Source organism: Pongo abelii, chromosome 11 (assembly GCF_028885655.2).
Source record: "Pongo abelii isolate AG06213 chromosome 11, NHGRI_mPonAbe1-v2.0_pri, whole genome shotgun sequence".
NCBI lineage: Eukaryota > Metazoa > Chordata > Mammalia > Primates > Hominidae > Pongo > Pongo abelii.
In genome coordinates, this window is record NC_071996.2 from 64822112 (window position 1) to 64840250 (window position 18139).

At 34.7% G+C, this 18139-nt stretch overlaps 1 protein-coding gene across 7 annotated transcripts in view; it reads left to right on the forward strand.

Annotated features, from left to right (window-relative positions):
- Positions 1-18139, forward strand: part of GCA (grancalcin) — a 43884-nt gene that overhangs the window by 21944 nt on the left and 3801 nt on the right. For 4 of the 7 annotated variants that reach the window (XM_024243015.3, XM_054548787.2, XM_054548788.2 and 1 more), the window contains 5 exons: positions 5152-5319; positions 11111-11180; positions 15260-15303; positions 15580-15727; positions 17863-17976. In XM_024243015.3, the coding sequence (XP_024098783.1) occupies positions 5152-5319; positions 11111-11180; positions 15260-15303; positions 15580-15727; positions 17863-17976 (544 nt within the window). 7 annotated transcript variants of the gene reach the window in all.

Sequence of the window (18139 nt, forward strand, 5' to 3'; positions counted from 1 at the left end):
TCAGAGACAAATAACTTTATTACTCAAATCACAATAGGTACCATGAGCTTCATACTTCCATAGATTCCCCTCATTCTGAAGTCCCACAGGGCGAAGAGGAGCTGCCAGATGGGTGCTGCACATGCATTGCGTTTGTTATGCAACTGGAAGAACTCCAAGCTTAGGAAAGTTCCAAGAAGGCTGCCAGCAAACGTACCCAAACTTTGCCCTGGCAGGAAACACTATCTTTGCAATTAAATGTGCAGAAAAGCAAGAAACCCATGGGGACTTAACTCCCACCTACACAAATGCAGTTGCATCAATAAGGCTATTTTGATGAAAACAAGATGCACAAAAATTTTGACCATAGAATCAGACGAACATTGTAAATGTAAACACTCAATCCTTTCTAAGCATTTCTTTGAACATGTAGTTAATCAGTTGGAATAAAATTTTGGAATGGTTTGTTCTTTCTAGAGCTTTATCATTTGATACCTTCATAAGCCATGCATTTTTCCCTCTTGCCACATAGGTTTTACCCTTCCCCTCTATTTATTTATGCCAATAATTTAACCTTAGTGGCTTAAGTATTTCTTACAGCATTGAAGGAACTTACAGACACTTTCCCAAGAGTAGCTTCGACATCAGCAATCTTCCTTTCTTTCTGCTGTTTCCTCTGAGAATTGTTTCACAAGGTCCAACATCCTCTTGTGTAGCATAGCTGAACAACAGATACTGAGCTCTGCAAGGCTGATTTCCTTTGTGAATAGTTAACATTTTTTTGATAGCCTTATTTTTAAGAGACATGTTAGCCCTTCTCTTGCTCTTCAGAGATAACTCAAAATAATATCATTTGGTTTTTTTATTTGTTCATAAGCCAAAGCTACAGCTGCCCTGTCCTTTTAAAGTCAGAGCTACAAAATTCATTTGAATTCCAGAGATAAATCAGACTCGTCCATTGCTATTACTTAATAAGCCAAAGTAATTGAACATTTAACAAGAGTTTGCCCAAAGGCTGAGTCAGATTATATACAGGACACCGTCTATATTATCAGTGTACAAACAGCAAATAAGTTTTTAGTATATGTTCACGTCCTGTGCAATATTTGGGACATACTTACACTAAAGAAATTTATTTGGAAATCAACTTTAACTAGATATCCTGTTTATTTGCCAAAATGTCACAATTCAGGTCACCATTTATCTACCAAACAGAATCAATAACCTGTTCGTCCAATGTGGCCTCAAGTGGGTTTTGGCGCAGAAGCGCTCCTCTTGGACCACAGGTGTGGTCCTGGTTGCAAAGTTTTGATGTGACATCAACACTACACAAAAGTAAATGTAACTGCAAATTTTGAAATTCACAGATGGGTCTTTGAAGTCCAGCTCAAAAGCGTGGAGGACTGGTTAAAATAAGTCACAGACTTGCCGGTTTGGGGTTTCTAGAAAGAAAAGTAACTTGAGGAGTTGAAGGCTTGTAGAAGACCTTTCCACAGAGGGTGGGAAGTTGCAGCAGAAAAGACTTCTTCGGGATTTAGAAGGAGAGCGCGCGAGAACCTGAGGGAGCCAGTAAGAGCCGAGCAGGGACTGGTGGGCTCCCGATGGGGTGTAGCCAATCAGGGCAGAGATGGGGGGGGCTAGGCTGCGGGAAGGGGCGGACTGCAGCAGAGTTGGCTCCAAAGTGTGGGATTCAGCCAATTGAAACCGTGCAGGGCGGGGCTGGACTGCGGAAGGGGGCGGGTTCGGAGGAGTGAACTGTGCGGTTAGTGCGCCTTTAAGCCTCACCTGCAGCTGCGCCTCCTTGCACCTGCGCCTGTGCTTTTCTCTCAGCACAGCGGACGCGACTCGAGGGTGACGCTCGCTCCGCTCGTCATGGCCTACCCGGGATACGGAGGAGGGGTGAGTCGCAGCCGCTTGGCCGTGTCCCTCTTCCTCGCGGGGTGTGGCGCCCCCAGGGGCGGTGCCAGCGTGCGGGTGCGTCCTTGGCTCCTGCTCCCTGCGTCCGCGCGTGGTACTCGGCGGCGCCGGACTCTGGGGCTGTTGGGGGCCAGGGCCTGGGCGAGCATTGATCCTGGGCTGACTTGGAGCCGCAGGTTTTCTGGTCGTTGAGGGCCCTCGAGGATCGTCCTGGTGGAGCCAAGGGAGTAATGTGTGTTTGGAAATTTATTTCCTGGAATGGAGGAACAAGCCACCCTCATCTTGTTCCAGTAATCTTTTGTGGTACATCCCTCCCCCGCCCCCCACTCAGGGTTGCTAGAGATCCTCTTTTTGAATTTCCTGACCACTTCTTGTTCTTTAAGTTCCTTATGAATAAATTAAGGTGTACGGTAAATAACTCCCAATCTTTACTGTTAAACGAAGGGCAATCTGTTCTAGACTCCTCCCCTCGCCCCCAGGCGGGGGGAAGTTACTCTTTGTTATAAAACTTTTATCCTACATCACCTTTGGGAGTTGCAAGTTATAATCGTAGAGTCCTGGTGGCTAGCCCCTTCTTTTCAGAAAGGAACCCAAACCTTTAGTATCGATGTCAGTGATCTACAAAGTGGGTTGAGCACGCTGTGTTAACAGTTAACAGTAGTTTGATCCACTGCGGTGTGGGTAGAATATAATATATTTTCTATTTGTTTTTTACCTAAAAAGAGAAATTGTGTTTTACAGATTTTAACATAGGACTTGACTTTGGGCTATGGTTGTGGTCTTCAAAAGAGTTACTCCTACCCCTTGGAGTTCATGGTTGTTGTTGCTGTTGTTGTTGTTGTTGTTTTAGGATATGAATTTCCAGGTCCTCAACTTCCACACATACTTGTTCCTGAAATTGATTTGCTTTCCTTAAGACTTGCCTCAATTCCCTCTGACACCTTCCACTTTGTAATGCCTACGCCTCCTCCGTCCTTAAATTTAGGAAGGAAGTTTAAAGTACCCAAGGAAAGTAAAGCCCCTTCAAAGATTAGTCAAGATTGCATAAACCTGTGGGTCTTTAAAAACGTCCCTAGCGTATACGTATTTTCATTTGGTTGAAGCTATCTGTTTGAAGTGTGTATATTTACTCCTCTTGGTATGCTCTGAATTCATATATGTATGGTAGAGTGAGGTGGCAAGAGTAATACATTTTCATTCAAATAATTTGGTGCTTCCTTACCCACTTTTGTCAGAGTGCTTGAATTTGATGGAGAGTTCCACGACACAATAAAGAGAACGTCTGTATGTGTTTTGAATATTTAAATATCCTTTTCCATGAATTTAAAATAAACAATTCTTTTCAGCTGTTCTCATGCTCATTATTAATCGCCGGAAAGAGAAGTACCCTCAATAGTTGAAGCAATGTAGATTAGAGGCACTGATTTTAAAAAATGTAATTGAAACATTTTAAGATACATTGGATAAAATTTTGGGATAAAACTTACATGATTTCTTTACTAGGAGAATATTAATAAGATAGTTGAGACGTTTATAAATCATGTTAAAGGAAACCCATACCTTATTAATGTTTCTTATATTCTTTTAACAAAATATAAAATGTCAGCTGCTAGACCTAATTGTTTTGATAGTATATACTTTAATTAAGTGCATGATTTATCTCTGTAGGAGATGCATTTCCAATAGATTTTTACTTCTTTTAAGTATTGTTTATAAAAATTGTATTAATTTCTTTTTTTACTAATTGTATACGAATAAAAATTATAACTCAATGTAAAGGACTTTTTTTCTTTTCTTTGTTTCTCATTTTGGTCACAGGAAATGAAACAATCTAAAACTTTGTTACATGTTTTTATTTGTACATGTTGTATTCTACAAGCTTCAGTGTTTTCAATAATAAAAATACATTTTAAGCACAGAAAACTTACACAGATTAGATTTTCACATAAGAAATAGCATACAAAATCAATTCAAAGATGAAGAATCTGTCCTTAGGAATAATTTTTAATCTGTTTTCCCTTCCCAATTTGCAGCATTAACTTTCCCCAATCCCATAATTTGAGAACCTGGTGGTCAGATTAATGATGGTTACCAATTCTTTACCACTCCCCTTATCGAAAGGCACAGACTATTTCTCCACTTTCTTCAATCTGGGTTGGGCCTGTTTCACCTTCATCTGATAGAATACAGTAGAAAAGACACCATGGCGGTTCCAGACTATATTTTAAGAGGACTGGCAGCTTCTCTTTCTCTCTCTTAGAAGCTGACTGCCAAGCTATGAAAAAGTGGAAGAGCCATGTGAAAGGGCCCATGTGGAGGAGAACTGGGGCCCCTGGCCAACAGGGTTCATCCCTAAACACGGTTTACATAAATTCATGTTTCAAGTTGTCCTCTTGATAGTTTCAAATGAGTCAAAATTGATCATTATTATTATTACTACATAATGTGGGTAAGGAAAGACTTAGACAATATTTTCATGTCCAAGCCTTTCATGTTGCTTTGCATGTTTTTGAATCTTTACTATTGCCATTTTGTGATGGCTTTAGTTAAAACTAGATCACATAATCCGTAACATGAGAGAATCCCACATACATAAACTGCAATAAGTCACAGTAGGCTGAAAAGAAACAAGTGAGAGGCCAGCACACAGAACTCTATCTCATCCCTCAGGATACTACCAGAACCACAGCAGTTTCTTTATACATTTTGCTTCCCACCCCTTAAAAGATTTTTGAAAAACTATATACCCTTTTCCCATATTTTATATTGACATATAAAGTTTTGAAGTTTAAATAGTTGTAAAGAATGCAATACTCAACATATTGTAAATGTTGACACTTAAAGTTTCATTGTATTTACATATATATTCTTCTAAGTATGTGTCTTGAGGTTTACTTCTTAGTTTTGCTTTAGGAAAAATCTTGCATTGTTTTACTTTTTGTTTACTTCAGTGATGTTGGTAAACATTTTTAAAAATTGTACATGTTCCTCTGTTAGATTAAGTTCTTAGAGGCTAGTAACTTGCTTTTTTCTTTTACACTTCTTTTAATGCTGGGTAATATATGTTGATGAATTGAATTATGTCTTAATGTAGGACATCTAACATTTTGTAGTTAAAGTTTTTGTGATAGGATTATAAGCTTTTGGTATCTGTGTTTACTTTTTGACGGACTTCTAATAATTTCTTTTAATCCAACTTTTATAGATAATAGGTAGTATTTATATTACTAACCTTCTCCCCTTTCACTATTATAGTTTGGAAATTTTAGCATTCAGGTGCCAGGAATGCAGATGGGACAGCCAGTGCCAGAAACAGGCCCAGGTATACTCCTCGATGGATACTCTGGGTGCCCAGCATTTTCAGACACTTATTCCTCAGCTGGTGACTCCGTGTATACTTACTTCAGTGCTGTTGCTGGACAGGTGAGATGCTAAATTTATTGCATAAATATGTCTTTAAAAATTATTGTTTAAGAGAAATGTCAGCTATTTAGAGTATCATTTTAAATATATATGAAATTTATGTTTTATATATATCCAGACTAATTTTTTTCCTGAGATCAGAGATGAGCATAGTCATAATTATTTCATTTTAAAAGTCTGTTGATGTGATGCTTGATACATTGTTCATTTGACTAAAAGAGGAAACATTGTTTTTCATAGTGGGGAAATCTGATTCTTTCTTACCTAGTATGCTTGCCTTACTGAAATTCTTCGGCAAGGGACTCCTCTTACTAGTCACTAAACACCCCACCAAAACTTAGATATATCTTCTTATGAGTTATCATTTTTCTATCACTTAAATCTTTTTATTTCCTTTACTCTGTTTGACATTTAGGAGCATCATACTCTCCCTGAGTGATAGATAACACAAAGCTAAGTAGGTTTAGCCTGCACATTCTTTTATAGCATGCAAAATGAGTATTGGAAATTTTAGGAAAGTAGGAAGTATTTTAAAAAATTATAAGGAACAATATTTCTAACTTGGGCCTCACTCCCATTTTTTAAAAAAAAATCTCAGTTAAAACCTAAGTATGTCAAACAATATGATTGGAAATCACTTCAGAGTCTCATAAATTTATTCAAGTTGAGAAATTACATTTTTTTCACAGGTGAAGTTATGTCATTTATAGTAATTTTGATTTTATATGGCTGGTAAATTTTCCAGATTATCAAAATAATCATGTCGGGATTTATTAATTAAAAATTAAAGGAAATAGTATGTTACAATGTGATATGGTTTTAGGATGTTATTTGTTTCCAGTAAATTTGAGTGATTATTTAAAGGACTGACTTTATTATGACCAATAGGGAAGTGTGAAACTGCCAGTTCAAGTACATGAATTCTGTGGGTGAATTGTTACTGATGATATGTGAATACTGTGGTAAGGGAAGCTTTTCTTTTACTCCTACGTAACTGTAACACTATACCACAGTTTATTATTTTCTAAGTGGTTGTATATATTTTTTTCATGTGAAATTTCAAGGAAAATTAAGCAAATAGGATATGTATTATACCCCTTTGTATCAGGTATTAGTTGTATTTGACAGAAGTATTGAGTAAATATTCAAGATCAGAAGGAATACAATATTAGAAGATGCCAATGTCTTCCAAATTAATTGATAAATAATATAATATTATTTGAGTCAAATTCCTAAAGATTTCTTTTTCTTTTTTCTTTTTGGCACTTGCTGCAATGATTCTAAAGTCTGTCTTGTATACTATGTTGTTGAGAATAAATATTAAATTACAATATATCATATAAATGTATTATTAATAATTGTGACAGTGTGGTCCTAATGTAAAAACAAACATATAATACTGAAGACCCCAGAAGCTTACCTGTGAATTCAGTATGTGGTAGAGTTAGCATTTCGTATCAGTGGGGAAAGAATGATTCCTGAATTAACTATCCTGAAATAATTAACAATTTATCTAAAAGTAAATATAAATCTTCAGCCTGTACCATACAGTAGCATGAATTCCAGATATATTAAGGGATTGAAAAGAAGGTGTATTGGTGTTTGTCTCCTATTGTTGAAATAAATGAGCTTGTCTTTTTTTTTTTTTTTTTTGCTGCTTTAGTATGTATTGCAGCACCTGCTTTATTTGTGTTTTTGTCTATAAAACTTCTTAGAAGAGTGATGAACTAAGATAGTTGCATGTGTTAATGAAACATTGGGGAACATCTTTTTAAGATGTGTGTTTTTTTTTCTTGATAATGTTTCATTTACTTGTTTAACAATTTGGGGGGAAAGTTGAAAGCTCTTCTGTAGTTATGGAATACAGTGGATTGGTGCATGGAGACTGGGGGCCAGAGAGGATTTGGAAAAAGAGATCTACATGAAAATCATCTTGAGGGAGTTGGGGCAATGTATCAAAGAGGAGATTTGTAAATTGTGGATGGTTCTGGGACAGGCTCGATGATAAAACAGATTAGGAAAAGGTAAAGAAACTGGCAGAATGGATATTCCAATACCATACTAATGGGCAGAAACAGAAATTCACTCTTGAGTCTTAGCTGTAGTCCATATCTCTTTTCTTTTATAATGGTCAAGAAAGATTTATTGATGTAGGTAGAATTTTATAGAACTTTAATAACATTTTATTCATTCCCTTGAGTGTTTACTAGGTCTAATATGCTTTTCTAGGAATAGACAGTATACACAGAATTAATATACGTGGCAGACATTCTGTTTTGGCTACCCCAATTTCATTTACAACCCCCTTTTACCTTTTATTATGTAATAGAGGCTGGGGAACTATAATAGTCACCATCCCAGATACCTTTGTAGCTACTAAAGGCAGCCATGTGCCGTAGGACTGACCATTGACATGTAGGTGCAGTATCTTTGGAAAATCTTTCTACCCCAAATGAAAAAAGCCTTACTGGGAGCAAGCCTTGGCTGTGGCTGTTTTTGCCCCTTCATTCTTCCTGCCTGGAAAGGGGATTTGAAGTATGGAGGTGCAGCAGCCATCTTGTGACCCTGAGACAACAGGCTTGAGATAAAGACCTATAGATAGGGAATGTGGAAAAATGTAGAGATTGATGACATGTCTAAGTTGCCATACAGCCCTGTTCTGCCTAGCCTCAGACCTCTTATATGAAACAATAAACCCCTATTGGTTTAAGCATCTTCAATAATATTTTCTGCTGTTTGCAGCTAAATGGTACCTTAACTGTTCTACTCATTATACCATTGCCATTTTAAAGGATTATACTGGGAATAAGTAGTATTATACTGAGAATAATTCTATTATCTCTGTTTGACTATATAATACATTCATCATATAAAATTACAACTTAAAGTATATGAACTAGACATATATTTGGAAACTTTTATTGACTTCTGACTATTTTAGCGTTTTAATTGTCGGCAATAAATTTGCTATGTTTGAACTATTTGATACTTTCCTTAAATTTCCCAGTCTTGTGCTTTTGAATAAATAAACTCCATAAAGACAGGGTTCTGGTCATATTTTCCCTACTTGACAGATAGATATTAGGAATATATAAACATTTGATAAATGTTTTGAATGGATGAATTAACTATCCCGTTTTCAATTTTTAGTCTAAATATTTAGACTGTATTTTTTCATATGTTGAGTTCTACCTAGCTTTGAGGGATCAGGTGCAACATCTGACTTAGGTATACTGCTCCTGGAACCCAACTACCAAACTCACATCTACAGCCATATCCTTTTTTGATGGGCCTCATAATTAATAATGCTCTATGAAAAACACCTGATTAAAGGTTTCTGCAGTGTTCTTATTTGTAGGATGAAGTATTCTAAACAGTAAGGATTAAGTCATCAATTTGGGGAAATTCTGGTTTCTGTCTTCATACATACAGACACGCATCACAGTAATACCAACAACTTTAACTTTTGTATGCACACTGCTTCTACTTTTCCACACAGCAACTGTGATGTGGGCATGACACAGGTACCTTTGTATTATAGGTAAGTAAGTGGAGACTCAAATTGAGTAACTGAACAAATAGGACTTGAAGTTGGATATTATTTTAAAATCTTGCTGCCTAACGAAGGGCAATTGACTTTTATTAATTCTCTACCTGATGCTCTTGTAATTTAATTAGGACATTCAGCTTTCTACCACTAATGGTACCTAATTCAGTTAAGGGTTTATATAGTTAGCCTAAGTATCAGCTTCAGCTATAGGTAAAGAAATCCAAAAGTATCACTTGGATTTTATCCATGTAGTGTAGGAAGACATTGCTTATTTGTGAGTTAGTCATTAAGATAACATATTTTCACAACATCTCTGAAGTGATATATTAGCAGAATGCTTTCTGATGGCAATGAATAACTTCCAGCAAAGCTGTTATGGTTGTTTTTCTAACTTCAAAAATTCTGTGAAGAGCACATGTAAAGCAGAGTTCCATTCATTGTACAGATTTTTAAATGTAATCCACATTTGAGTGAGAAATACCAATATTTTTAATGTTTTGAAGTAGTAAATGAACGTGGTCACAAACAGTCAGAAATGCCAGCAGTTTAGTGAAGAACCAGAGGTAGTTGTCTTCACTCTACCAAACAGCTAACCTTCTTTGTACTGGATACTCTGCTACAGCTGGGAATACAAAAATGAAGGAAACTCAGACACTGACTCAGAAGATCTCTGTGTAGCCAGAGAGATACAGACATGTAGAAAATGATGAGAATGTAGGGAAAGATGTGCTAGAGGTGAACAGGTGAAGATGATTGCAACACCAAGCGTTTGCACTTGTTCTGTTTGCCGAGAACAGCACTGCCCAAAGTAAATATAAGATGAGCCACAAATGCAAAGCACATAAATAGTTTTCATGTCTCACAGCATTATTTCAAAAAGTAAAAAGCAATAAGTGAAATTAATTTTAATGTTTTATTTAACCCATTATATAAAAATCCTAACATTTCAACATTTGATAAACATAAAAATTATCAATTATATTTTACATTTTTTACTAAATATATGAAATCTAGTGTGTATTTTATACGCACAGAACATTGTAATTCAGACTAGCCACACTTCAAGTGCTCAATGGAACATACGGCTAATGGCTGCTGTATAGGACAGCAGGAGCATAGAACACTCTTCCTTCAGGTGTTTGCATAGCTTGTTCCTGTGCCAAAAAGGCCTTCTGCCATCTTTTAATTTGAGGAAAAATTTTCTAACCTGTCCTCTGATCTAAAAATATGGCTAATTTTTAAAGGTATAAGTTTCTAACTACAGAATTTCAAATTTAGTAAGCAAGATTCCCAGAAAATATGTGTGACAGAGAAAGGAGCACTTAGATACTTTTGACTAGGTAATGCCATACATATGGTCCATTGAGAAGAATGCTGCTTAGTATTTTGTAATTTCTATTAGAACAGCTGCAGTTTTGTAAGGGGTTCTTTTGCCAAAAATCCATTAGAATGTGAGTGTTAATAATATTTCTTAGAAGTAGTTTAGAAAAGTTTTTTGTTTTGTTGTTTCTTAGATCTCTTATGAAGAGTAGGTTTTAAATTTGCCTCCTTGATCCTTCATCATAGCTGACGTTTTGCATTTCTGCCAATGTATGTGATGGTTCCAAAGGAATTACTTATTTTTGTCAAAAACAGGAGGAGGTACTAAATCATAATGAGAATACTCAACCTATTTCATTTCCATTGTGATTTCTTGTTTGCATTTTAAAACTTTATTTTCTGTAATAAGTTCAGGCAAGACATGTTTGGGCAGTAATCAGAAGAATAGCAGCAAGATACAGGGGGACTCTGGAATTTTGCTAGGGGTAGTGGTGGGGGAAGATATATTTTCCCCTTCCAGTTAAAGCTTCAGTATTATTTATAAATAATCTCCTCCCAAAACAGCATGAGTGGGGATGTTTTCGAGACTTTTCTGAACACATGTTAGGCATTTTTCTAACTGTTTAACTGTTTTTCTAACTGTTTAAAATAGAAGTACAATGACTCTTATGAGATTGTCTTGAACCATTATAGAACAGGGTAATTGTGCTATTCTTCAGAAGTGGAAGAAATTATTTCTGTGGTATGATATTTTGTAATATGCCTTTGTTGTCAGTAATTATCTCTAGAATTTTGTAGTTAATTATAGAGTAATGTTTCAAAGAATGCATATGTCTTGATTGGCCTAGAACAGTCAATTAACATTTTAATATGCTTTTATATAACTGCACATTAAATTAGGTCATAATTATTTTTAAACAGGATGGTGAAGTGGATGCTGAAGAACTTCAGAGATGTTTGACACAGTCTGGAATTAGTGGAACTTACTCTCGTGAGTTCTTTTTTCCCCTTTTGTTGAAATTATAATAGGAAATTTATTTTCTTATTTTTTTGTCCCTGTAATTAAAATGTTTAAAAAATTATCACAGTTATACATGCACATAAGTTTAAGGAGTCAAATAACTGTAAAACTCGTTATGAAAATAACTGTTCATTGTGTATTCCTGTCTCATCAACATTAACTGCTCATTAACTGCTCATAGAGGACACTTCTTTTGACTTTTAAAAATCTGATTCTTTTGAAATTTGCTTCCAGATTTCAAGATAGAATATTTTTTCACGATTGATTTTTGGATTTTATGATTATCTATTGATATCCTGCTATGGAAGATGAGGATTTCACTTTATTTTAACCTTAAACTCTCCCCTGTCTCTGCACTCCACAGAGGAACATTTCCCATCCTCCTGTCCTTCCAATGTAGTTATAATATATAATAATTTTTGTTAGGTATGTTAGTCTTTACCTTATTTTTACTATCTGAATGCTGCTTATAGCTGTATCTTATGATAATGCATGATTACTTTTCCTTTTTATGTAATGTTTTGCTTTTCTTGAAATCAGTAGTTTTCAGGTATTATCCTAGAACTCTGGGATATGCTGTTTTTTATGTGTAGCTGTCATACTGGGATTCTTTCACCATCATTCTGGAGCTGGTTTCCCGTTTCTCTTGAGTTAGATCTCCTTTTTACTCCATCTCTTGTTGTCCTCTTTCAAAGAAATTCATTATTTTATTTTAGTGAAATGTATAGTTAAGCAGCTTCTTAATAAAAAAAAAAAATACGGCCAGGTACAGTGGCTCATGCCTGCGATCCCAGCACTTTGGGAGGCTGAGGTGGGCGAATAATGAGGTTAAGAGATCGAGAGCACCCTGGCCACCATGGTGAAACCCCGTCTCTATTAAAAATACAAAAATTAGCTGGGCATGGTGGCACACACCTGTAGTCCCAGCTACTCGGGAGACTGAGGCAGGAGAATTACTTGAACCTGGCTGGTGGAGGTTCCAGTGAGCTGAGATTGGGCCACTGCACTCCAGCCTGGTGACAGAGTGAGACATCGTCTCAAAAACAAACAAACAAAAGAATACATGGAAGATAAATTTTTGAGAGCTTATGTATCTAAAAATGCTTTCATTCTGCCTTCAGAATTGATTGGCCTGTATAGAATTCTAGGTTACAAATGATTCTCAAGTAGAATTTTAAAGATATTGCTCCATTGTTTCTAGCATCCTTGTTGCTTTATCTTTCTCTTTCCTGCCTGGATGTGATGTGATTTGTTATTCCTCTCTGGAAGCTTGTAAGATCTTTGTCTTTAGTGTTCTGCGATTTGATGGTAAAGTGCCTAGTTGTGTTGTGTGGGGGAACTCAGATGGTATTCTCAGCCTGGAAACTCCTTTGCTTTAGATGTAGGACGTTTTCTTCAATGACATTTTCTGTTTCTTGGAATGCTTTTTGTTTTCACTGGGTTTTCTACTTTTATCATCTTTTCCCTCCTATCATTTTTTTTTCCTGAACGTTTTGGGAATTTTCCTCAACTTTATGTCCTAAACCTTCTATTGAGTCTTTCATTTCTGCTTTTCATTAAAATCCAAGAGCTTCTGTTCTATTTTCATGAATGCGATATTGTCCCTTATCTCTCTGAGACTATTAATATATTTTTAAAGTTTTTTCTTCCTATACAAACTTTGTTTTTTCCAGATTGTTTTTTCTTCTTATTTTGCTTGTTTTGGTTGTCTTTCATGTTAGGTGCTTTTCTCAGTTATCTGATGATACTGCCTTGCTCATATTTTAACTAAAAGGCTGATTAGAAGCCCTGAGATCATGGTTAGGCATTGATTGTGGGCTTCAATGTATGGTGGTTTGGCTGGGCAGTTTTGTCTTGGAACTCTGGGTGTCAGTATCTTTAGGGATTCCCTTTTGGACTGGGTTTTCAGTTGACCTTCTGCCTGGAAAGGAGAGGTGGACTCAGAAGCGTTCTCAAATCTTTTGTAAATTGTCCTTTAATTGCCTTGCTTTTAGAAGATAGCCCTGTCTCAGCTCTGGTATCTTACATTTCAGAGACTCCTCCAGAGAATAAAATTCCAGACTTCTGCTGGGTTGGAAGTAGGTGTAGCATCCATCCAACTGAACTGAGGCAGGGAGGGGATATGAGGCTTAGAATGCTCCTTAGGTAGACATTCAGCCAATTCTTCTGTTTTTATCTCCACTTTCACACCCACTTTCAGAAGTACTGCCAATTCTTTGGCATTTGGGGTCTTCTCCAAGGGTTGCTTCTCAGCTTTTCTCATTACAAGTTCAGGAATCCATTTTCTCAGATCTAGGTTGGTTAACTCACATCCATCAGCTCTTCAACTTGCAAAATTTTGTTCCTTTGTTTCCTGTCTAATTCTCTTTTTCTCTAAAGTTTTATGTCTTAAATCAGTTTACTCTCCATTCTCATGGGCTATGGGGAGGAAGTGAAAAATCTGTCAACTTTCCTGAAAAGTCTGTCTCTCCACTCTTTGTCCTAAATATTTCTTCTTATACATACACATTCCTATTCTGATATTGAAGATCTGCTTATTTGCTGATTCAGTTTTAGCGATCTATTATCATTAATTCGGATTCTCCCACTTTATGAATGTGTGCCAAGTTAACTGTAAAGCAAAATAGATATTATTTACTTGACCAAAAGAGGAAATACCATTCCAGAAATTTCTCATGTAATCCCCTCACTCTGATAGTTGTATAGCCTTAGCTTTGTAAACGTGGGGAACTACCTTTCTGGGTCCCAGTTTCTTCCTGTTTAAAAATTGGAACTATTATACGTTTAGCATGTTTATGTGAAATCATGTAACACATGCCGCCTTATTCATACTAAGAACACATTGAGTATCTATTGAGTTGTCAATTTGAAAATACTACAACCAACAATTCTAACATTGATACTATATTAAACATTTAAAGAAAATCAGCAATTTTAACTCTTGAAATGTTTTATAATTTTTTCTTTAGTGGGTCTAAAATTTAGCTGAAATAATTTTCTGCTTTTATAAAATGTTAAAATGTTATGGATAAAATGAAATAATTTTGAAAATTTTTATTCATTCCTTCATATTAACGAGCTGCTATTAAGCACTTTGTAAATTTAAACTGATGTTTAAAATTTTAAACTGATGTTTAAAATTAAACATGATGTTTTCTTTATCAGGACATGAATTTAGTCTTGAGATATGTCAGCATACAAGTTGAATGTAATTGGATTAGAAAAATTAGAAAAGGATTAGAAAAATGGAATTTTATCAATAGATCATCAGTTGTAGTTCTATAAATATAAAAGTGTTAATATTTCAAATCACCCCTGGTTTTAAGATAGTTTGTATTGATTTTTTCTTCCTTTTTTCTCCCCCCAACCCCCGAGAAAAACCAGTTGCTTCAATTCAGATACTCATTTTTTCCTACTTGGTCTATTACAGTAAACTACCAACGGGCTTACCTATTTCCAATATCATCTCACTTTATATTTTATTCATTGTAAACTAAGTTTCTAAAATGGAAATTTTAGAATTTCCCTTCTGCTTCTGAAAACACTTCAGTGGCTTTCATTGGCCCAAACTTTTTGGGGGTAGTATTCGAAAGTTTCATAATTTGGCCTTCATTTGCCTTTCTGATGTCATCATATGTCACTCTCTCCCATATACTTTAACTCAAGTTTGTGATCTCTGAATACATGTCAAACTTTTACTTTAACTCCACTTGTCATTTGTGTTATGAAGACTGGAAGCCTTCCTTTTCCTCAGGCTTGGTTGAAGCCAAGTGCTTTACAGACCTGGAATGTCTTTGTCACAATAATTTTCAGTTAGTTTATAATTGCTCATTTAATTACCTTAGTCCCCTCATTAGATGTGAGTACTTTGAAGGCAGTAATTTTTTTTAAACAATGGGTGCTTAACATTGAATAATAGCTTGTTGATTGTGGTGATTTTATATATTTTGGCAGTTTTTAAATGTTTTATTTTGAAACTAGAGATTGTCATAATTTTACATAGATAAAGTTGGGCATACTCTAATTTAAATATTGAATATGTTTTACAGCCTTCAGTTTGGAAACCTGCAGAATTATGATTGCCATGTTGGATGTATCCTTGAATAGAAATAGAAAATACTAGAATAAAGAGTAATTGCTTTCTGACTATCAAGCCAGTGGTTAGATTTCAGTGCCCATAGTAAACTAGTGAATTTAAAAATACTTTGTAAGATCCTGTTTAAATTCTAGGCTTTCTAGTTTTTATACAGAAATCTATTCATATAATGAGTTTGGCTAAGTCTACAGAAGCATACTCATGTTTTAGTCAATGATTTAGAGTCAGATAAACTCAGGTATCAGAATTTATTTTTGTTAATAAAACTATCAGAGAGATTACACAGGAAAAATGGGATTTAATGCATTCAAAGAGCTATGGTCAGCTCTTAATGCCTGGAAGGAAAACTTCATGACTGTTGATCAAGATGGAAGTGGCACAGTAGAACATCATGAGTTGCGTCAAGCCATTGGTCTTATGGGTAAGAACATTAACATTCTTTAGAATCTATAAAGCTAATCTTTGTTCTTTGATTAGATGAACTTAATTGCTACAATTTACTAACTAATAAAGGGATATATTTTTTTGCCAGCAAGTTCCTTTGTTTGTTTTCAAGGTTGTAGGTAAATTCTGACCAAAGACCTCAACAAAACCATTTTAATTATGATTTTTTTCAAAAGATGATCTTCCATACATGCATACATTCTGAATTTCTTCTGTTGTGTTTAAATTTATTTCTTTGTTAGTACTTACCACTTAGATTGTATTCTTTTATAACTTAGCAAGATCTCTAATTGGGAGCCAAAGCTTGCCTCCGTCAGTCAAAAGTCTGTACAAAATAGCTTTTCAGCGGTAAAAACCATGTTTTTGTTTGTCTTTTTTTTCTTAGATAGTGCAGAACACATAGCAGGTGCCAAAATACATCAAGATGGAAAGGTTGCATTTTAGAGTAATTTAAAAGTATATAACTTTATTCTTATACCTCTGATAAGCTGATGTTCCTAGTATACTTTCAAAATGGATAACATACAATGGTGTTTAATTTGCTTAAAGTTAATGCAGTTTTAAGTAGCTTTATGAATTGTTCTTATGCTTGTGATTTACACTCTTTTCTAAACAAAATCTATTTGTATGAAAATTAATTTTTTGGAAGTTAAAATCTGAACCCAATGGAAGTGGGCTTATCTCAAATTGCAATTTAAATAAGTCAAATTAGTGATTTGTTTGGTTTTGTTTTGTAAATAGACATTTTAATTTAGTAGTAGTGACAGTCCAGCCCATATAAACATATGCAGTTCAATTATAGATCCTTAATACCTAATGGATTAAACCTGGACCTTAATTCAGCCTAATGTTGGGAAATTAATGTAATCTTTGGCAGAAAAGAAAATCTCCAGAGTTCCAGTTAGGCAGTGGAATGTAAAAAGGGTATTCTGGATTATCCAAATTTAAGATCTTCATGTATATTTTAAAATATTCAAATTATTTTGCTGAGAATACTGTGGGAAAATCTAGGAATTTTATCAGTACCACATTTAGCTCATAACTCTCTAATATGAAGTTCAAAATATATTTGCATATAATTACATTAGTTTGCATGTTTTACTGCTTCTTTCAATTTATACCTTTCCCGTATTACATTCTATTGTAGCTACATGTATGATTTTCTCCTGTTGCATTTATTTTGGTTGTTTTCACCTTTGAATTGATTAGTGTCATTTGTTCAAGTCTACAAATCCAGTAATGTATGGGCAATAATACTGGGCTACCATTCTTCTTAGTAAAATGTATACATCTCATTAAATGCATAGGGCCATCTATAAGGGTACAGCAAGTAAAATATATTAATTTATGTTTTTATTCAATTGTATTTGTTTTAAATTTTAGATTTTATGTATTTTTTTAAATGGGAGTAATCAAACAATAATACATGTATAGAATTTAAAACTAATTTAAACATACTGGGAGTACATGATCAAAAACTTCCTTCTCATTGATATAAGTATAAAATCCAAAATTTTGGACATCACAGGACTACTAGAACAAAGAACCAAGGAAATCAGTGAAATAGTGAGAAAGCTGTTATTATTATTACAGTGTATGAAGAAACACTAAGAATTCCAGGACAAAAAAGAATATTTTTCTGTTTTTTTCCCCTGTAATCATGTTGATCCTCCAATTTCTCTTAGTTATAAAAGATACTTTCAAGTAATATGTTCAGTGGGAAATATCATTTGAATAATAAAGATCATTAGTAATCTTTGCATTTATATTCTTTAAGAACTATACAAAGTTACATAATCGAAATATTGAAGCATTAAAACCCATGAAATTAGACATTATTTCAAAATAATATATGATAAATTCATAAGAAGAGAATTATTTTCTTTTCCTTAGCTTTGACTTTATTACAGAGTTAGAATTGTGATATTTATACCGATTAACAGGATTAACAGTGAAGCCTTTGTCTGATCAATTTCAATATTAATGTGTTTTGTTTCTAACTATATTTTTGTGGAATGAATTTTGAAAATTATGACTTCATTAATGAGAAAGCAATCTTGCAGTGTTCTTATGTTATTTACATTTAGAAGTTTTAATTTATCTCTTTTTTAGGTTATAGGTTGAGTCCTCAAACATTAACTACTATTGTTAAACGTTATAGCAAGAATGGCAGAATTTTCTTTGATGATTATGTTGCTTGCTGTGTGAAGCTTCGAGCATTGACAGGTATTGACTATTTAAAACTAGGTGTACAGTATTATGTAGCTATTTTTCTTGAATAATGTGTCTCATTTCCTCCAGCAAGTTTATAATAATGTGTGTTTTCCCCCTTTATTCACTGTTAAATCTAATTAGTTTTAAGCCTTCAAATATTAAGGAATATAAATGA